We start from the raw sequence: 22423 nt of genomic DNA, 5'->3' as shown, positions 1-22423 counted from the left end.
TGTTCGAGACGAGTGTGTGTCTGTTTCTGTTACTCATCCCCCATAAACTTCCAAAGACCTAGATAATTAAAACGGCACAAAAATTTCGACTCTAAGTAATACGAGCATAAAATAATAGTCTCAGTTTAAGAAACATAACATTTTGCATTCACGAGTCTAATGACATGCTTTACAGTATACAGTTACATGTGATTAATATTTTAATATTTCTTATTATATACAGATATATAAAGGAGATTTCAAAAGGCTGGGTGATGTGATGTCACTAATATGTAAGGTTTAACAGTAAAAAGATTCCGAAAACGTGAGCGAGGTCCTCCCACCGAGGACCAAAGCATGTAATAATTCAGTATGAATTCAATAAATACCGTTACGAGAACGTTAAGACATAAACAAAAATGGTCGCTCATTCAGTTAGTCTAACAGTGAACTCAGTCAAATGTGCTTTTTCACTCAAAACATAAATATTTAACAGGATCGTGCTATAAAAACTATAGTGTAGCTTCGTTACAAACACTGCCTCTGCTGTGGGTATTCTGAGAATGCAACGTCGTCGAATAACCTGACCGATTACATACTATTATTGCATTTTGTGACAAAAATAAGTTGGAAAACTGAGTATTTCAAGTTCTACGATGGCTTTAATCCAACTTAAAGTGTTAAGTGACTCCGCCAGTCACGAGTATATGTACTATATTTACTGTAAATCAACCTCTTAATTAAATAAGTTACAAGGCGAAGTTTATTCATTAGTGTGAAACTATTCGGGCCCTTCGAGTTATGTCGCTCATTTGTTTTTAGCACGTTTGTAAATAATTCTAATTTATTTAGTAATTAAAACAAAGGGTATAAACGATTACTGTCACGCCGAAGACATCATCAACCCTCCTATAACTGTATATATTATTTAAATGCTTTGTGTGTTTGAGGTTAATTTAAAAAATGTTTAATGTATACAGTATAGTAGGTAAGCGATCAAAAATTAGTTTACTGATGACCAGGGGGAGAAGAAACTATTCCTGTTCTGTGAAAATGATCTTTTGCTCTAGAACTCGTGAAAAGCCTGGTAAGCTTACACAAGTTTTTATATATTCTTATCTGGGAATAGTTCTGCTTGATGAATATTCAATGAAATTGTTGAGTGAACTAATGTCATGTAAAAATGCCTGCTGATGAAAAACACACTTTTAAAGGTTGTAGAAGTGTCGTGCGTCTCCAAATCTTGATACGGTTGGTATGTGTGCTGTGAAGTAGGACCCTTAATGAGCTATGTCAAGTGAAATTATTCGCCGACATGAATGACCTTTCTCTTGATGGATGACAACCGTCGCCACTCAGCTGGCTGCTTGATAGAATTGTCAAGAGTGAAGAGTCCAGCGTTATATTAACCGTGTAACGCGTAACATTACTCACTACTAATTACACTCATCTGACTATTTTGCTTCGACACGCAAGTATATTCTTTGATAGCACCGCCTTTATATTGTTTAAACTATATCCTAAGCTGAATTCTTTACATAGCTACGATCGATCATAAAGTCGACTTGTATTGAATCTCGGTTCAATCTTTATTGTATCATGGACATTCTACTGTGTATCTCATGTTAGATAAAATAAGTCCTATAAGAAGCAGTACACATGACTACAGATCTACAGATGTAATATATTTATCATGTCTTTGGTCGTATTATAAATATAATATAATTTGCAACGCGTCCTATAAACCTGAATGTTAGTTTGAAGTAGTTGAGTCATTACTACTGAATAGTAAGGTATCCGCGAGCGATAAACACTGGCGATAAGCTGACTTTGAACTTGTATGATAAGGTAAGTTCACGATTGAAAGTTAAGACATTGCTTATTTGGCCTTTCAAGAATGTAGGACAGCAACAATAAGGAACGTTTCATTATAATAGAAATTAAAATAGTTTTAGTTAAATTACACCTGATAATAACAATAAAATAAAAAAAAGCTCATTCTTGAACTAAGATAACATTATTCTTCTATCATTTGTACATTATATGATATTAAATTATTTTATTTCGCGAGAACGGGAATATGTATAACCTGGGACGAACATGGCAGTAAAAATTATGTAAAGGAGAGAAAAATAATAAGGTAATCGTAATAAATAAACTGTCCCATTAAATGTCCCATATTATGTACAAGTTTACTGTGAAATCATGTTAAAATGAAAATCATCACATTAAAGCGACGATTTACAATCTATTCTCATACATCAGTTTTCCTCGACTCTACCAACAAAAAAGAACGTCTATTAATAGTATCTAATAAAAAGTAAGGAAAACTAGTCTGTATGTGTGTGTGCATGTCCGTCTGTGTGCGTTGTGCTCGCCGGCGACGTCGTCAGTGGGTCATGTAACAAGGTCGAGCCATTTCTCCGGGCGGCGGTGGGTGGTGGGCGGCGGTGGGTGGTGTAACGTCTTATGAAGCAGCTCACTAGTGTTCACTCATCACAACTCGAGAGTCTAGACGCTAGCTGCTGTACGATACATACATTAAACTCATTAGATTACTATAATTCAACCACATATAAAACAGATTCTACAGACTATGACAGACAGCTTAGTCCAAGTTGAACCGTCACACTACAGACGTAGCGTTCATTTAGCGTTCATTCATCTCATCAATATTAAATGAGAAACTGAGAAGGCTTCGTACGTAGGATGTAGTGTAATGGTGCAAACTAGGACTAAGCATATACTTCGACTAGACTTAAATAGTGTTTGTTTTGTCCGATACAACTTTATGAATCTATGAAGTCTTCATACAAATACTACAACTGGATTTTAGTTCCTCCTTTCTTATAAACTTACATACTTTTGTTTTTATATAAATTGGAATATTAAATATACAATACTAGCTAGCGAGTCTTTGAAACCTATTGAATAAAGATAAAATTAAATTTAAATCGGAAAAGAAGGTTCAGAAAATATTCAAAGTATTTTACACTGAAATGAAAGCAGGAAAATAACTTTAAATAAATTTGAAACTTAATGAAGGCGGTAGTTGTCGGTAAAGCAAACTGTGGACCACTGACGAGTCTCGACATATAGAAACATGACATTTATTAATAACTGACTGACCTGTGAGACTAACCTCGGAGTTAACTCTGAAATAAAATAAAAATGGGTAAATTAAGAACAAGCAGTTCATGTACCCGAGCAAGAACCGAACCTGCGCTCTCCGGTATATATCGAACCAATAGCGTTAACTATTGAGCTGTCGCGTCCGGCCTCGAGTGTGTATATTAAACATTCTATATATGTAACCGTCCCCTTCAACATCTTTTTTTTATAAAGGGGGGAAAACGATCAGACAGCCTACGTGATGGAGGTAGTACCGTTGCCCATGGACATCAGCAAAATAATTTTTCGGATGCGTTGTCACCCCTGTTTGGTGAAGAGAGAGAGGAAAGATTGGGAAAAGGGAAAAGGAAAGGACGTCGTCCTAAACCGAGGTCCGGCCTCTTAGAGACATCCTTGGGACGGGCCTATCCACCCCCCAGGCCCTTCAGGCCCGAATTTAACGAGTAGGTCCCATCGAGCTACACACACGCTTCCCGTTGGAGCTGTCAAAGCCATTAGGGCTAACAGCTACAGTCAAGTAAAACCAAAGAAAACTGTAACCGTCATACCGGGACAGAGGTATCTATAAGTTATTCCATATTCTGTTACTTTGCTATCTAACAGGAAGAGTCTAAAGATGTCTCCGTTGATATTTAAGTAATACAATTTCGTTTTTTGCATTAAAACAAATGTGCCTTAAATTATTTGTAACACTGAATTTGATAACTTAAAGTTTCTAACTTCAGAAGAAACTCGTAGAGGTGGCGTGCTCTGGAGACTGTAATGATGTGAGGCCAGTAACTGACGTGTTTTTAAACTTTGTCATCTCAACTCGCAACGGTTCGGGGAAACGATGAAGAATTGGCACTGCATCATCCCTCTCAGTGCTGTCTCTAAGTACCGCGTGATCTCTATACTGTCCTGAGACATCTTAATTTAAAACGCTGCCCCCTTCTTACACAATGCACACATTGGTGCCTACACGAATGGAATTATTATTCATGGATGTGTAGGTTACATTCATTAACGTTCGACCCACAAATTATAGATGACATTTAATATAGACTACACACTGTAGACTACAGAGCAGATTGTAGACTACACACAACAGACTACAGACAGCAGACTGCAAACCGATATATATCGGATTTTATTACAAATTCATTATTTTAAAGACAGGACGCCAGCCTCTCTGGCGTCTCTAATGTCACTTGTTTCAGTACGTTCCAGATATTTCAAAATGAAACTTCAATTCTTCTAAATGTTCTTGTATTTCTCGAAGGTTCTTCATAATCACATTCTTTATGCTCCGCACTCGCTGAACTCTGCAGTCCCCCGTCGTGCGTCCAGACGTCATATTTAAACCAGAATTCAAACATAGTTCTATTCTCTTTGATTTCGTTTTACTTTTAACAATAGTAACGACGACCAATAAGGTGTTATAATAATTGGTGCCAGTTATTTTCATGTTGCATCCGTCGTTGAAGCTGCTTGCGCCGATATATATAACAATAAAATATACAAGAGTTAAGGCAACATATTAAGGTTGGAACATCAGTAACTTTTTATGAGTGACTGTGAAGAGACGAAACACTAAAAACAAGGAGTTTTATAAAAAATATCGAGAATCTGATCTGAGTTTTCATGATGTGAGATCAGTTCATAGGAGCAGGGTGCGGGGAGACGATATGAAAAACAATATGAAAAAATTATATGATATATAAAAAATATTATTTCAGTTTCATATTTAAAATAAATTTAAATGAATAAAAGAACGTAATATGGAAATTAAGAGCAGTTCAGATAATTTTATTACATATATGTGATAATGTTTTAATGAACAGTGGCTGTACCTAACTTACTGACTTTTCAGATGTAACGACTATATAAAACCAGAGATACTTTTGTTCTGTAAAAAGAATTCTGCTTAAATTTAATAGCAAAATATTACTTCAGGCTCGCTTGACATCTAGAGTAGAGACAAAGTCGCGCCAGCCGACTAGTTGACAGTGAGTGAATGTCAGAAGTTCTACAGGGCTGGAACTGAAAACAATGAGAAGTAATCCCGACTTCCTGGTGACAGTGCGTCTGTTTGTAACGATGTTACTTATTAAACATTATAAGATGACTGTAACCCCCTCCCACCCCCTTCCCCGCCTCACACCTGACCCCGCGACCTACATTTTCGGCACACATTCTCAAATCAACCGGATAGTAACCCAGAAATTTTTGAGTACGAAAACGTTCGACTTTAGACCTTAACGGGATAAAAATACGGCCGAAAAACACTAACACCGTGACAAAGCAAAATATTGCATAGCGGCAAAAGTTTAAAGTCGAAAGTGGAATGAATCGGTTTCGTTCAATGAATTCAAAAACTGTTAGATGCGCGCGTTTCATTTAAATATTTTTTTAGCGACTTCACATACGATAATGTGCTCTACTAATGGTTCTTAGAGTACATTTTCGCATTAATATTCAGTTGAATAATATTTAAATGGTATTATATTTTAAATATTCCGCGAGTAACAATAAGGTCTAGTTTAGTTTGTGTTTATTCAGTCCGAGTATATCACTGACACTGTCATGGCGGCGCGGCGTCGTGCGTTTTTTTTTAAACGTTTGTATTTAGTATTCTGCCAAGTGACGTTCATGTTTGACACACTTGATAACTTTTACTATCTTTTTAAACTTTTTAATCGATTTTATTTAACGTGTAAGTCAAAAAGTCTGATACAAATGACTTGCTGATTTTATATTAACGATCTTTTAAGTATAATCGCCTCGTATTGAACTCGGCTTCAACATAAGTACAGTGTGAATAGTTCTTTGAAATATTAATTGTGAATTAATTATTTATTGATTGCTATATTATTGCTTTTTTAACTGTATGGACTCAAAAAAGGAGAATTATATTTTGTATGTAACCTACCTCAAGAGCTGTTATGACCTAAATGGAGATATTATTTAGATGATTTTTAGTTGATAATAGGATACGGTTCAAAGTTTGCCGCGTAAACTGTAATGAATCATTTAACCAATCCTCCTCTTTACGTCGACGGACTTCTTTTTCTTAAATCATATTAAGTCATTGCTCATATTAATTCCTTCATAATTTCACATGAAGGCCGGAAGATTCATCAATTTGACAAGTTTCCCTTACAAGTTTGTTGAGTTCAGAGTTCTTCGTGATAAGTCAGAAGGCATGTGACACCCTTATAAAGCCATGACATGATCTCCGGTGACGAGTCCAACGTCTACTCCTGCCATCCTGGGTCGCTCCAGATTATAGTACTGAACGTTTAATGTTTATTTCGTTACTATATTTCATTATCCTGCTGAGAGTTACGTTATAGTCGACATTTTAGACTGGACTATTGTATTCTTCGGTTAACACCTGGAAGTTCCAGGATACCAGGATAAGGGGTTGGTTGCATGTCTGACAATCATTGCTTCTATTAAATTTACGTTAAACACAGACAGACATATAATTTTTTAATTTAGTATTTTATTAATAAGGCCGCATGCAAATAATACAGGAATTAATAACTAGTTGGTCCGCGAGCTGAGATCGTTAACTGTTAATATGACGCTATAATTAAAACAGTTCCGACCTCAGCACTCAGCTGTGAGTGTGGAGTCTTCAGATTTATTGCAATTTATAAGTTAACAATGAAAGTTAGTGGAGACACGACAATTGTAGAAGTTACTGACTAAGCATATGCGGTAGTAAGGTCACATCCATGTTATGTCGGATGTCTGGGAGTCTGTATGTTGACGTAAATAATTTCAATAAAATAGAACATTCAATAATAATTTGTTTATTGAACCCAAAATACACCAACACCGAATGTCAAATGTATCATTAAAGAAAACAAAAATAATAAATGCGCTTCTCACATTAATATAATCAACAATATAAGGAATATATTTTAAGTAATTTTGTAGATAATCAAACAATTAAACGTAAATAATACTATTCATTTGCTTTATCAAAATTACATAAAGTGAGACATGCGGACGAACTATGACAGTAAAATATTACTGGAATCTGGATGTAAAATTTACTTAACAAAAAGCAAGCGCAATGACACAGAATTGCGACATTGCTATTTATATTTCGTAGGATGTTATCGTTCGTTTCAATCATTTCGTTAATGGATTTTTGAGTTATTTCAACAAACAATTTTATAATTGCTCACCGAAATAAACTATCTTTATACAATTCATAGATTTAAAACGATGTCGGCTACACGATTGTCACAATAATTTGATCAATGATTAATGATATTATTTATGTATATATAAACTTGACATATACACAGGAACATTAGATTGATAGTCTTAGTTTCTTTATGAAAGATGTCGGATAAGAAAATAAGAATTATATGTAATGCGATAAAAACATCCGATAGAGAGGACTGACGTCAGTCACATAATATAAAAGTCAATATGTGAAACAAAACATTCAATAAACGATAAATACAGCGAGTATCGTAACAACATAAAAATATATATAGAAAATTTCTACCGCCGTCCGGGCGACGACATGATTCAATCATCCTCAATAGTATTTATAATTTTTAAGGTAAGTTAATATTTAAAACATCAGTTTTCTCTCCAGCGCCTCCCAGAGAGGATCCAGTTCATAGTTATTGTAATCAGCGCCATCTGTGAGCGCGCTCGGTGTAGTCTCTCCGAACACGACGTACTCCGTCCGCGCGTCGCTAGATGGCGCTGACACGAACCCACGCCGACGACCGGACGCCATGCGCACGCTGCGCATCATGGCGGCTGATTTTAAACGCTCTGAAAATATACAAAACTAGCTTACACCCGTGACTTAGCCGGCATTTATTTTTCTTTTCTGCACGTAAAATTTAATAAATCCCGAAAAGCGCATTGATTATAAAAACTTAGTTTTGGAAAACTTAATATTAAATGAAGATATCGTCCACAGGTTCCTTAGTCTTATGGATTGTGTATGAAGTGTAACCGTTAGGTGTTCTGGTGGAGACACGGAGGCTAGCTGAAGGTGTCATTACTAGAACCATTATTGTGAGAGTTCGTCGTTACCGTCGTTGGTGGCTAGCGGACAGTACTTGATGGTGTGCGCGTGGTCTCCGCGGGCGCCGCACCTCCTGCAGGTGTAGGCCCGCAGTACGGGACAGGAGACCCTGCCGCGGGACCTTAGGCGGTGTGAGCGGTAGTAGGACGCTCGCTCGCCGTTGTTCTTACAGAAACGACACTCCATTTCCTGAGACGAAATAAATCGAGGAGTCCTTAGAACGATTCGGCACTCGAGACGCGCACGACAAGGATCTCGTGAAAAGTTATTTGTTATATCATATTATTGCATTCTTGGAGCAAACAATAACATTTAAAGTATTAAAAAATAAATAACACTATTATTAGCTTAACTTATATTATTTTATATCATGTACATGTTTCAAGCTGTTCTTTTCGTCAGAGCACAAATATATATTTATTGTAAAAATACTTTTTTATTTATAAGATATCGTCGGACCTATCTGAGGATATAATATCTTGTGCATGAGCACAATAGATGTATATACCGACCTCTTGTTTTTTTTCAGCCAAACGAGTCTGCTCCAACTCCTTCAGTAAGGAGTACAACACGGCGTTGGGGAGAGAACTCAACACCTGCAGCTGGTGGGCGCTCGGCGCCTCGGGGCGTGGCGGGTGATGCACTGGACACACACACGAGATAAACGACCACTCACACACACACACTTATTTTTACGTTACTTTGCAGCGATCACGGGCGGACGACACAGAACTTAAATATAATATTAAAGCCGGTAATATTAGTTTCATGTCAATGAATACTCGCGACAGTCTCAGGGCTCGAGCGTGTGTTGTCATAGTTTTTGTAAATCCTCTCTAATTGATCCGAAGCCGAATGATTATAACCACATTGAAGTTACTCATACTGGACACGCGAGTTGTTTAATGTTTTGACATGGAGTGTATGTAGTACCTTTTTGGTGATCTCTCGTGTCGCACGCGGCTTCCGGCCACGAGCGCTGGCGGAGGTACTGACACGACGCGCTGAGAGCTGCTGAGGGAAGGGATGCGATGAAATACATCACGAGTACAGAGCAGAGACATCGGAAGTGATATGTATATTATAATAATGACCGGAGTGTGCGTCGGCAGCCTGCTCCGGCTCGTACGGGGAGTCGAACCCGTTCATCCTGAACTCTTGCATGATGTCGTCCAGCGAACGAGGCTCTGTGGAGTGAACAATGATCAATACTACTTCACACGGTTACTACACATTGTGATAGTCTTAACACAATTTGTTAACTATTGTTTTATGACGACCTGTTGTGATGTGTTTAAAAAATGACGGGAACTGGGAACCGAACCCACTGACGCTTGTTACAACAAACTACTAGTGTGAGCAAATGAAGTGTTCGGGAAATTATAGAGAATAGGAGAAGGACTGTTCAGGACGAGTTAGTGGAATTTGAGTCACAACAGATTTAGTTGACAAGCGGAAGCTTAAACTATAACGTTAACACTGACGGTGTTGACGTGAAACGAGTGACTGCAACGAAGGTTTGCATCCATACTGAATATATAACACTTAAACTCAATAGTCCTCTGTTACTTTTAATACTTATTATGACGTATAACATAATAATATATATATATATATATGTGTGTGTTAATAACATTATCGTAGTACCGTCAGTGTAGCTGCTGGTGCGTCTCCTGCTCGGGCGCTTCTCCCCCTCCAGACTCGACCTGAACTCCGGCCACATGTCCTGACTGCCCCACGGTGTGAACTTGTGGCCCAAAACCATTGGGAATCAATAAAATATATAAAACATGCAACACCTTAACAGGAATACGATATGGAACAGGTCAGTTAAAGTAAAATTAAACGCCTTTGAGGAGCCTCGAAGTACGCCCAGTCCACACTTACAATAAACACTTAAAATACACTTCAATAGAAATGTCTTCGGAATAAAAGACTAAGATATGCTTGAGACTAGCTGTTGTCAGCGGTTCCGCCTAAACATTAAATCCCCGTTTAGACACGCATCATCATTATGAGCTTGCATTAAATTTATCGAGGAACCATTGATCAGATTCTTGCTTGGTGACAAAGACTGGCGGAGAAAGAGCGTAGCAGACTAAGTCTAGTTAGTGAAATTCTCATCAAAATCGGTTCAGCCGTAGCAGAGATTAGCCGGAACAAAGAGACAGACAAAAATTTTAAAAATGTAGTTGTAATGTAGGTATCGCATACAAACTACAGACACGTTTGAATTATATTAATTAGTTCAGATTTTATAAAAACTTTTAAGTTTAATGTCAGTAATTAATTATTATGGTTTAAAATTAAATCTTTACACATGCACACGATAGTTTCAAATCTGTTAGTAATCATAGTATTAATTATTTATTTATATACCAAATATAGTATTTATTTTCTATCACTTGCTTGTGACTGGATATTTAACTACGACGATAAGGTTTTTTGTCTCCACATCTTAAAGAGTAGAAATATTGTTAGGAAAAAAACACCAAATACATTATGTTTAATTATTATATATACATACATATATATAGTTTTCCTTAACTACAGTTCAAGGAGTTCAAAAAAATTAACTCAAACCCGTAGGTACTTGGGGATCCGACTTGGCGTAACATTTGCCCGATTTAATTATTGTTAATAGGTATAGTAAGCAGTAGTACTGACACACTATACAATAATAAAAAAAATGGCATAAGGGTTTAAAAATAACATGTTGTCAGCTTTCTGTTAAATTTTATGAATTCATGTGTATCGCATTATTCCTTCTATTAGTTGAGAGACGAAAGTAAATAAAAAATATTAATAAAAATAGTAAAAATATATATGATATTAAGTAAATTTATTTTTATTTGTTAAAACAATGTTAACATTTTTATCATTATCACAAAAAAATCTGGGGGTATTATTGTAATTTTTATGTTCACCTACCTGCGAGTAGTCTTAATATGAAGTTTACTTTAGTTTTAATAATAATGAATGATAATGAAACTCACAGTTTCCGATGAAGATCCGCTTCCATAGTCGCTGTATTTGTTTAATCCCATTGTTTTTATTCTTTAATATTATATTATAATAAAACAGCGACGCGTGCGACTTTCAAATTAGTTGTGACTTATGATTTATGAAATGAGTAACCCGACTCATGAGTCCTGACCTGTCATTGGTCAATTTTATAAACAACAAAAATGGCGGCTCGTGCCGCGATCGCGTCGTTAATGTTAAGTAAAAAAAAACGACTTCATAAAAACAATATAGGAACACATTTCCTAATCGGGAAGGTTAATAAATTTTAAACATAAACGAACATCATTTTTATTTACTTTCCAATAATGAAATTTAAGACAACCGAATGTATACATCTTAATATCTTATCACCTTTTGAAGTCGGTTCCTTTGTACAGGTTACGTAACTTAACACTAATATATACTAATAGAATACTAAATTAGAACGACCTAAAAGTAACCTGAGCCCAAATCAACCTACACTTATTCCCACATAACTCGATAAATTCAACAAATGACGAGTAATCGGTATGAAACAAAAACTAAATAAGTTCCGTTTTCTTTAACGAACTATTACTATATACTACACTATGTACAGCACTTGCGATAACACGAGATCGCAATATAAGCCATATCATGTTATGTGTCGAGAGTTTAACGTGTTTGTCAATCGGCAACTACAAAACGTTGAAAGGACGCCGCTATTGTATTTGTAGCTATTATAACGACACACTCAAAACGGCTTACATTTTTTACAACAGTTTCGACACAACAAAAAATGATTTGAAATAATCAATAATATTTGATTTGGTAATATTTATTGACGTATATTTTACCGAAGTACATATTATAAGTAATTGTTTCAGTATAATCAAGAATAATTAAGAATATTGGGATCTGTTACTCTCCTAGACGTAGTCAGGGATAGGATACATGTAGAACGGCCATTACAGTTACGTTTATTTCAATGAGTGAGTGTCTTAAATCTTGATTGATTATGATGTCAATCCAATCCCTTATTTCCTTCTATTCTAGGAGACAACACTCTGATAACTCGCTTATCGTTAAACTAATGTAGTAAAAAGGAGTCTTGTTGTATAAAGAAGATATATATCGGATTTTTATTATAAATTCATTATTTTAAAGAGAGGACGCCAGCCTCGCTGACGTCACTAATGTCACTTGTTTCAGTACGTTCCAGATATTTCAAAATGAAACTTCAATTCTTCTAAATGTTCTTGTATTTCTCGAAGGTTCTTCATAATCACATACTTTATGATCCGCACTCGCTGAACTCTGCAGTCCGCTGTCGTGCGTCCAGACGTCATATTTATACCAGAATTCAAACATAATTCTATTCTCTTTGATTTCGTTTTACTTTTAACAATAGTAACGACGACCAATAAGTTGTTATAGTAATTGATGCCAGCCTTGAGTTATTTTCATGTTGCATCCGTCATTAAAGCTGCTTGCGCCGATATATACATTGACAAAGGGTAAATGAAAAAAACACAGGAACTTGTTGTAAACAAATATCAATTGTTTTCTTTTAATTATTTTGAAAAGATATGGCTTTGAGAATATTTTAGTGCATGGTTATCAAAACCCAGAGCATAGCACGACCGACGTCACATAGTTAATTATCAAGGGACTGTCTGACATAATATATAACATAATAACTTATTTATTGTATTTTATGGACATTCTTTATTTCAAATTTATTTAATAAGAACGAAATTATCTACAAGTCTGAAAGTACAGATTTCGTCGACCGTTAACTTTATCTGTGTTTTAAATCAATACTTAGTTAAATCAAGCCATCATTAGGTGGCTTCAATGACAAACATCTTCAAAATGATTTGATTCAATGCACCTGTCAGTTTAATGTCACATGCGAGTGCCGCGGTTTTAACTGAGGAGCCGCTTATTGTGGTATAATACTTATTGTGGTACTATAGAAGAGTCTCGCACCATTTCTGGGTAGACAGAGACAGAGACAGAGACAGGGACAGAGACAGAGACAGGGACAGAGACAGAGACAGGGACAGAGACAGAGACAGAGACAGAGAGACAGAGATAGAGCGAGGAGACCAGAGACACTTATATTAATTATAGAAGAGCTGTCAGAGTATGAAAACGTCTTTTCCAGTGATTTGTAAATATATTTAATAATATACAGATATATGTGTCTAATTATATATAACTTTTTTACCTGGGTAGAGTTAACAAGTACGTAAGTAGTAAAAATAATATTGCTACAGCATTATATTATTTTATATTTTCCAGGATTATCTGTGCGTCATTCGGTGACCTGTCGTAAGCTGTCCTCCATCCTAATGATGAGTCCAAAAAAGCGAAAACAGCGCGGAAAAGATGTTGAGAGCTATTTAATCATAAGAACTAAACTTATTTTGCTCTCAATTCAAAATGTCAAACAAGCACAAAACAGCTGTAGGTATTAAACGTGCGCCTATTTATCACGACGTCCTATGGCAAGCCCTGGTTGCAATGCATTTTATAATCGGTAAAAGCGTCCTAACACGACTGATGCTCTTTGAAGGCTGTGAAAGCATACGAAATGGTAAACAAAACTCTATCAAAATCGGACGTTCAGAAGTTTTGCCAGCATTTGTGGTTTTTGACAGACGAAGTGTCTATATTGTCTCTGTCTGACGATTATATTAACCAAGAAGGTAAGGTAAAAATTGTTTCTAATTTAGCTAATGTATATCTTTCGACTCAGCGGTCTTCTTTTCAAGTAAAATATCGATAATTTTGTTTCTGAGAACAACAAATCCTTTTTCAAGCGACTTAAAATTGCTGACAGCTTTCTCATGGAGTGGCCTTCTTCGTGATTTGCTATTGCATCGATTCATCACGCTTAACTAAAGCTGTTGGTGCAGTCACTGAAAGCAGTTAATGATACATAGTGGACGAGGAACAAAAACATTACTTATTACCTCGCGTACCAGAACACAAAGAAGTACGTATTTCCTGACTCAAAACAAACTATAAAAGAATATTTAATGAGCAATGTACCTTAAATAATCATTAATGTGTATATCGCATAATAATCAAAGTAACATTGTTTTAATAACAAAATAAAGTATTGTTTTGAATGTTCCCTAAGGTTTCTATTGGACACTTTTATATTCTGGGTTTGATATCAGGCCGGCGAGGATTATCGCTATGCGATTTCAATCATATTCGTTAAGCTCGAATGGCATCAAATATGAGGGTTTGTGACTCAAATCTCAATCTGTAAACAAAAATGTTGCCCTAATAGTCTGGGAAACTCTACTTTTGAGACATATTTTCCTTGCAACGAGCACCCCACGCTTCCTTCACGATAATATTAATATTTTTCGTTCATCATTATTTTCCACTTCTTAGTGAATAACGAATGTATGTCATAAAAATTCTCATGGTAAATATTAAGTTATATAAATAAAGCAAAATTTACTTGTTATATTATGAGTATTATATTATAGCAATAGTATGCGTATTAGATTTGTCGGTACATTTATAAATATAACGAACCAAGACGCAAGTATTGTAGCTTAAGAAAGTATTTACCTGTCCGCGCGTTTGTGTGAATTGTCTATGCTAAGTGCCAACTAGCTCTTTCTCTCTTAATCTCACTCAAAGGATGCGGAAAGAAATTCATGGATCCTGACAAATCTAATCAGATTACCGGGATAATTCAATCGAATTATTGCATTGTCACCAGACTCTGTGAGGTGCGAGTGGTTAAAAAATCAGATCGCTAGAAGTAGTGCAAAATCGAGCGAAGACTTGATAGCATGCAAACAAACACAAGTGAAGTTAATAAAAACGTGTAAATACTTTAAATTACCGCCATCTATAGTTATTTGTGTAAAACTTATAGACCGCCGATTGTTGGCGCTAAATTATCTGACTTTTCATTATTTTTACGATTTCCATAGGTGGGCTTAATTAATATAAAATTTCAGGTTGAGGCGCGCAAACAATTATAGTCATACATCCCAGATTATAGATGGCGCCAGTGTGTCTCACAAGAAACTCGTTATTTTTATGGCGTATAATATCGCCACGGTCGATTATATCATACAGGTTTTTTGCACTTTGTAATAGATAGAGTTCTCTCCGACAGGTTCCTGTACGTGTCTTCAGCCGACGACCAGCGTCTGTCCGACTTGAGAAGAGTATCGCTTAGAAGCTTTTACGCTTCCCTCATGTCACTCTCATCTTGTTACTAGTGGCGCCATCCGTGCCGTGTTAATCGTAATATACTAGAATCCTTTGAATCATTTTTACGACTGATTATAATTAATTTTAATTCTAAAGCGTTGTAACTTTGTAACGACATTTAAGTATGAATCTGCATTTGAAAACTAAAAATACTGGCTTCAGCCATCATGTAGGACATCACTGGAAATAACCGAACATTGAAAAGCAAATCTGACTCTGTACCTCGAACACTAGGACCCAATGTTTAATATGCAGCGGTACATCTTCATACAGCCGGCTCTCATTCGTTATTAAGCAACAAAAAATAAATTGAAAATATAACACAAATATAATAAGATTTTCACTTACACGAAACTAATATTTCCGGATTACTACGCGTATTTTATTATTTAAAAAAACTCCCACTACTGCAAAGTAACCGGAACGTCGGAGTATGTCGTTTATCAAATAATAAAATACGCTTAGAAATCGGAAAATATTAGCATCTATATGAATAGTCGCGAGTCATGGGAGCCGTTTCGCGGGTCATACATTATTTATTAGTCAGTAATCTTTAGTTAGTCTGTATTTGAGTAGTAAATGAAACTCCACCTCGGCGCATATATTTAATAACAGCCTTAGTACTGTCGGATGGGAATCCTGCGCTGCGACGCGCGCTGGCGGAGACTCGCATACAACACTACATACAAACAATTATCACATACTGAAGGGTTCATAAATTAACTATTTCCATTAAATGGCTAGGTGTAGCCGGGTTATGGTGTGTTAGCCAGTTGTGGCCGGCTACAACTGGTTATTATAATGAGCGTTTAGTTGACGTCTCCGAAGTACTCCTGGGCAGCCTTGCTGTCAGGTTTGATGGTCTTGGCACCCGGCCTCCAGTTGGCCGGACACACTTCGCCGTGCTTGTCAGTGAACTGGAACGCCTGCACCAGGCGAAGGGTTTCGTCTACTGACCTGGAAGTGATAATATTTGTGAGAGAAGTGTGGGAAGTTGTTTGACAAGTCTAGCCATTTTGATAACATGTCCTATGTGGACTGGATTTATTTAAATATACATCAGAGATATAACTAATTCTGGTGACTATAATCTATCTTGTGCAACAACAATTCCTTCAGTTTATAATATTGTGTCTCATCTTTATCAAAGTCATTACATGTGTAGTGTCTGAACAGAAACTCTATTGGGAGAAACATTATAAATATTCCATTTTCCGTGCAGTTCTAGCAGTCACTGAAGCCGAAGCTTCCGTGTCCTCACCTCCCCACGGGCAGGTCGTTGACGGTGACCTGTCTGAGGTTCTGTTTGTCGTCGATGATGAAGAGTCCCCTGAAGGGTATCCCGGACTCCTCGTTGAGCACGCCGTAGTCCCGGGCGATGCGGTGCGACTTGTCGCTGATGATGGGGATGTTCATGGGTCCCAGACCGCCCTGCTTCCTGGGCGTGTTGATCCACGCCAGGTGAGTGAAGTGCGAGTCCGTGGAGGCGGCGATCACCTCACATCCCAACTTGCGGAACTCGTCCGCGCGCTCCGAGAAAGCGATGATCTCGGTAGGGCACACGAACGTGCTGACAAACAGAGACACATATATATATATATACACATTTAAGTTCAACATCATAATTAACTTTTAAATTCAATATCATGGCGATAGATGGTGAGTTAAAATAAAGTTAAAGATTAAGAAAATTACAACGTTCAGAGTGCTCTGGATGTGATGCAATGGACATCGAGATTATACTACGTAAACATAAAGACGTCCTGAGACTTATAATGAATAAAGTACAAGAAGACATGGTATCTGATCATTAAAAATAATTGTTAAATAAATTGACTTCCCTCACTGTAACATTAAGTGGCTGTCAGCTGTTAATGTCTGAGCGACAAACATATAATGACTGCCAACATACAATCTCTGCGCCTCGCTCCGACTACACTCTACAGTAATCTCTGCTATGATTGTATGTCGCGACTATTCCTGTGTACTGTCATTATGAGATTAACATAATCACTTCATTGGCTGTATGTTTAAGGTCTTACATTTATTAGTAATTACGTCGTTTACGCTACATATTTTAATTCTCTTTAATACCTATATTTATGAATGTATTTTGTGTCGAAATCTTATGGAAACCAGTTTTTGGATCTGCATGTGTAGTCCGAGTAGGCATCGTCACTATAACGCGAGATTATTTATTGGTGAGAAACTACTAACTAACTGTAATTGTAACTTGTACTAAGCGCTCTCGTTCTTACTGTCAAATAGATAACTCAACGTTTAAGACATTCACATCTCGTCCGCCCGGGGTCACGTATGGATACGTCATGGATACTAACCGGAACTTCGGGAGTTTTTTAAAATAATAAAAAACGCGTAGTAATACGAAAAAATTTTAGTTTCGTTAAAACGAATACTCGCGATATTCTTAGATCTCATTAATCAATACTTTTCATATCAAAAAGTTAACATTGAAATTATCTACTGTACCATGTTTATGATATTTGTGTTGTATCATTTAACAACTTACAAGTCCAGGGGGTAGAAGAACAGCACAACGTATTTCCCCTTGTAGTCGGACAGAGCGATGTCCTTGAACTCGCCGTTGACGACGGCCGTGGTCTTCCACTGAGGAGCTTGTTTGGTCAGCTGGAGAGGCATCTTGTTGAAACTGGAATTAGGAAATAGAAAAAAATCTATTTTGATTTCGTTCTGCATCGATTTTGACAGGACTTTCATTGGAGGATAGTTCATGAAATAGACGGTAATATATGCTGCTTGCAAATTTTTTTGTATTAGTATAAATTATAATCAAAAATAAGAATTAAAAGCGGACAAAACCTCGGGACATCTATGTATAAATATAGCATCAGTAGTTATTTATCTATAACATGTAACGCGTTTTTTCGATAAATTATTGAAGTGTCATCTACATTAAGATGTTGTCGGCGGGATCATTCATCTCGTGATAACAAACATCTTATCTCGCGTGAACTCTTAATATTCATGTAAAAAACAAATACCAACTACTAATAATTTTTACTTTCCACTTCACAGTACATACGAAGCGCTTGCCGTCTCTCCTCCAGTAACCGATTGTAATATTTATGAGCAATTGTCGACGCTCTGTATGTATTGTGATGTGAACTCGGACTAAGCATAAAAAATATTTTTTTCTGTAAGTCTGTCTGTTTATTCCAATTTATCTCTACAGATTCTGACGCAACTTTTAAGGAACGCACAGCTGATGGAACGAGGCGTAACTTGGAATAGATTTATTTTTTTAAGAATTTTTATTGATGTAAATAATAAACAAAAGTCTATCGCGCACATGTAGTTACTATTTAGTAATATTAATGACGAGTTCATTTTACATCCTTTATGTTACGTATTATTTTTATTACCACTGACATCCACCGACCTCCGTCACAAAAACAATGTAATCACACGTGTGTGTGTGTTGTGACACCTCTCATAAGTCGTGGATGGTCAGAACGATTTAATTAGATTCCCGTTTCATACAAATAATCATCATAAGTAGGGAACGAACTTTATTTTTTTTCTGAAGGGCAGAAATGATTTTAGAATGTTGTTCAAGTGTATCATAAAAACGTCTGCCAAATATATTTTCTTTTCGCAGGGTTTCAGTGAATGTCCCCAGTAAGGATTGTCACTCCATCTTAAGACACAGGCTGTTAATATATTAGTAGTTCTCTCAAATACTTTCCAAGCTCAACGCTACATACATTACTACATGCGAGCTACGATACATCTAAAGCGAACCTTGAATACTCTCTAAAACAGAACCTCTCAAATGTCCGAGGCCGGTTAATTTCCTAATCGACTTTCTATAACGACCCAATCATTATCATACGAGTGCACACCAACCTAGATCCGGTGCCTAATATATAATTATTTCTCATAACTTGTACGGAGGTGGTCATAGTTTCGGTGGAGCGCCAAATTCTCACCAGTAGGGCTCCGTCCCCATTATACAACAGGTCAGTTAGGACTCCGCAGTTGAACATGTTAGTTACAATCGCCTCCAGGTTACTGACCCTGGGAATTTTCACTTCAACGTTTAATTTATTCTATTGTCTTGTAAAAATTATTTATATATCGTAAAATTCGTGAGAAAGATAATCTTTTGCATGTACGTAACTAACTATATTTTTTTTTTAACTTACGATGCTATTAAACGTAATTTAACAACGTAAACGTCTGGAATGTTCTGTTTCAAACCATCTAATCATCTGCCTATAAAATCATCGAAATTTTATAATAATGGATATATATTCGAGACCGTCTTTTTTTAGTACATATGGATATAATTCAGGTATTTCCTAAACCTATCAGTTAAGTCATTAGAGATTAGGATCAAAGTACGCGGTGGAACACGAACCGATCACCCAATTCATGTTTTATCACTTTTTCGTCACTTAAAATAATTGTGGCTCTCGAGACTGTTATCAGCTGTTTAGCTTTATCAGCAGATATCTTACACTTAAAGTGTATGTATGTTTGTGCATAATATCAAAACCACAAACTATTTAAATAAGACTTTCAATGCAAACAATGATTACATATGAAAATTTAAAAAGTAAATGATGCAGTTATGTTTATAGTACTCACGAATTATTAGTTAATTCCTCAATAAATGTATTGTAATAAAAGTTAACAGTGATCATATAACACTCCTAACAAGGCCGCTGTTGTTAAAATGCTTGAAGTATGTTCAATGTGCCATAACAATAATATAAGTACAAGTAAACCCATCAACCACAGTATGTATTGTCCCTTATTATGAGTTTAATATTTAAACTAAATACTAAAAGTCTCGAGTATCCCACTTACAAAACATTAGTGATGTACCCATTATAGTGGCCTAATAACAAAAAAATATTCTAAGTGTGTCTACCCACTGCTTCCTTACAAGTTGAATGGCTTATGAGAATCCTCTGTTCATTATTTGGATATTTCTATAGCGGCCATAATAAATGACACATTAATGCAATCACCACCCGTCTGACTGACTGGGTGTGGAAAAAAATGTAATGCTTTATAATTAAGACCTTCAGAACAATAGGTGAAGTGGAAAAATCAATAACAGTTCCTTTAATACTCACTATGTGATACTAAGGTCACAGTACATTGCAATGTTGGATAATATTGTGCAATTTACATAAACATATATATATATATATATATATATATATATATGTGTGTGTGTGTAAAATCATTGAAGGAATTATAACAAAGGAACCTTTAACACAAGAATAGCTACATATTAAAAAACTATAGAAATAATGGAGAATTGAATTTACCAATTAACTGATGATTTGAACACAACGGAGAGTAACAAGTGAACAATTGCATTGTTCACTTGTTACATAAGGCAAATCTCCATATGGCTATAAATATTAATTACCCGCTTACATTAACCTACTCCAACAAACAATTATATACTAGAAGTCTATGAATAATTAATCTAAGCAAAACAAACCCAAATAATTATTTGTAGGACTACTCGACCGATATTACTAGGACTATGAAATCATTTTAACCTCATAGAAAACGGTCTCATCATGGGCAAGAGATGTTCGGGGCGACTGAGGTCGAGACTGCTGGCCTCATCCCCGCGGCAATAGCACTTGTGCTCCATAGTCATGGTCACTTTGATAACTTTGAATTAATATATTAATTAATGTGTAAAAATTACAGCTGACAAAAATGTAAATCACTCTAATTGCATGCCTTCTGTATGATTCATTCTTAAAAAACCAGTGGAATTCTTTAATTAATAAAAGGAAAATTTTTACATTTAAAAGCTAAGCGATAGGATTAAATTTTTCCGGTCCCGTATTGGATGGGAATAATTTTCTATGCACGCAGTAAACATCGATACAAGTGGGTAGAGTTGTAAAAATGTAATAGGCGAAAATTTATAAGGATATAATGTATTTTTGTTACCGAGCATCAGTATAGACAAAACCATACATTTCCTACTAGCTACCACCGATCTAAATCCCGTCACCGAAGTACTGAAATAATTTCAGGCACCCCACTGACCTGCCAACTAATAATTTTTTAGCGATGTTTTCATTTATTTCATTCCCCGAGTCAGACCGCTCTCGTTTTCTATTCATTTCTTGCATCATCTTAACCTTTAACTATGATTATTATTTTAATTAACGCGAAATCACTAACAATTTTAAAACAATCTAAGTCGCTTCTTGAAAATATGAAGGCATGCATAAAATTATACCGAAATTGAGCTGAACGCCATAACTGTAATATATGTTGTGGTTAGCGGTAACTGTAGTCGTGGTTATCATTTATTGTTATATACATTTTCTAGATGAATCCAAACAGTCGATAGCGACAATGGAACTTCATAATTATGGGTAATTCGAAAAAATGTAAGAGGACATACAATTATTAGTATTTTATTAATAATAGAGGATTAAAAACGTAACAATAATACTTACATTTAAAAAAATTGCTGTGTCAAACCAATTTACAATGTCCGATAAAACCGATGAGACCGGCGTGAAAATGACAAATGAGAGATGAGTTTCGAGAGCAACTTCCTACACAGGACGGAAATAAAAACTTACCTTCTATAGATAAAACATGCTATTTTTTTTTATTACTTTACTTAAGTAAAATATATAGATTATATATCATTAGAAATAAAAAATATTGTTTTTATTAAAATTTTAATATTTCTTTTATTAGGTACATTCATTATATTCTACTTTTCCATTGACAATATGAGGCTTATAGATAGGCTAGGTTACTTGGTTTATTATAACGTCCAGAGATGGCGCTAAGCTGAATTAGTTTTTCGTTTTAAAAGTTGGTAATAATAATTAAAATCTAAACAAATATTATTAATGATTGTAACAAATGTGCTGCATTAAAATTGCTAGAAAAAGTTCTCTTCAATCAAAATCATAAAATAAATTATGTGATATTTAATAATATATTGTGTTTTTGTGACCGTTACCTTGCGACAGCACTTAC

General features: G+C 35.7%; 3 protein-coding genes across 3 annotated transcripts; all 3 read right to left on the bottom strand.

The window, feature by feature from the left end:
• Nucleotides 1–6895: 6895 nt before the first annotated feature.
• LOC116770015 (uncharacterized) lies at nt 6896–11398 on the bottom strand. The gene is made up of 7 exons (XM_032661339.2): nt 11155–11398; nt 9806–9905; nt 9253–9345; nt 9092–9169; nt 8671–8801; nt 8167–8347; nt 6896–7899 (listed from the first exon to the last, which is right to left on the bottom strand). The coding sequence occupies exons 1-7, from the start codon at nt 11203–11205 to the stop codon at nt 7691–7693; spliced, it is 843 nt and encodes a 280-aa protein (XP_032517230.2). The 5' UTR covers nt 11206–11398; the 3' UTR covers nt 6896–7690.
• A 4591-nt stretch (nt 11399–15989) lies between these two features.
• Nucleotides 15990–22018, bottom strand: LOC133318732 (peroxiredoxin 2-like). Its single transcript, XM_061526745.1, has 4 exons — nt 21886–22018; nt 17928–18068; nt 16659–16967; nt 15990–16354 (listed from the first exon to the last, which is right to left on the bottom strand). Exons 2-4 carry the CDS (start codon nt 18056–18058, stop codon nt 16207–16209), a joined length of 588 nt encoding a protein of 195 aa, XP_061382729.1. The 5' UTR covers nt 18059–18068; nt 21886–22018; the 3' UTR covers nt 15990–16206.
• LOC133320052 (uncharacterized) lies at nt 18892–21453 on the bottom strand. Its single transcript, XM_061526746.1, has 2 exons — nt 20962–21453; nt 18892–19456 (listed from the first exon to the last, which is right to left on the bottom strand). Exons 1-2 carry the CDS (start codon nt 21063–21065, stop codon nt 19246–19248), a joined length of 315 nt encoding a protein of 104 aa, XP_061382730.1. The 5' UTR covers nt 21066–21453; the 3' UTR covers nt 18892–19245.
• Nucleotides 22019–22423: the final 405 nt, after the last annotated feature.

Source organism: Danaus plexippus, assembly GCF_018135715.1.
Source record: "Danaus plexippus chromosome 3 unlocalized genomic scaffold, MEX_DaPlex mxdp_25, whole genome shotgun sequence".
In the NCBI taxonomy this organism is placed as follows: domain Eukaryota; kingdom Metazoa; phylum Arthropoda; class Insecta; order Lepidoptera; family Nymphalidae; genus Danaus; species Danaus plexippus.
Note: the sequence above shows the minus strand (reverse complement) of the source record. Positions and strands in the feature narration are given on the sequence as shown.

Coding starts and splice junctions, on each gene's coding strand:
- LOC133318732 (XM_061526745.1), bottom strand. CDS start 18,058: ATGCCTCTCCAGCTGACCAAACAAGCTCCTCAGTGGAAGACCACGGCC. Junction 16,968..17,927: donor TTCTTCTACCCCCTGGACTT/GTAAGTTGTTAA, acceptor TCTGTTTGTCAG/CACGTTCGTGTGCCCTACCG. Junction 16,355..16,658: donor AACGACCTGCCCGTGGGGAG/GTGAGGACACGG, acceptor TATCACTTCCAG/GTCAGTAGACGAAACCCTTC.
- LOC133320052 (XM_061526746.1), bottom strand. CDS start 21,065: ATGACTATGGAGCACAAGTGCTATTGCCGCGGGGATGAGGCCAGCAGT. Junction 19,457..20,961: donor ATGAGACCGTTTTCTATGAG/GTTAAAATGATT, acceptor GAAAATTCCCAG/GGTCAGTAACCTGGAGGCGA.
- LOC116770015 (XM_032661339.2), bottom strand. CDS start 11,205: ATGGGATTAAACAAATACAGCGACTATGGAAGCGGATCTTCATCGGAA. Junction 9,906..11,154: donor GCGGATCTTCATCGGAAACT/GTGAGTTTCATT, acceptor TTGGGCCACAAG/TTCACACCGTGGGGCAGTCA. Junction 8,802..9,091: donor CACGAGAGATCACCAAAAAG/GTACTACATACA, acceptor GTGTGTGTCCAG/TGCATCACCCGCCACGCCCC.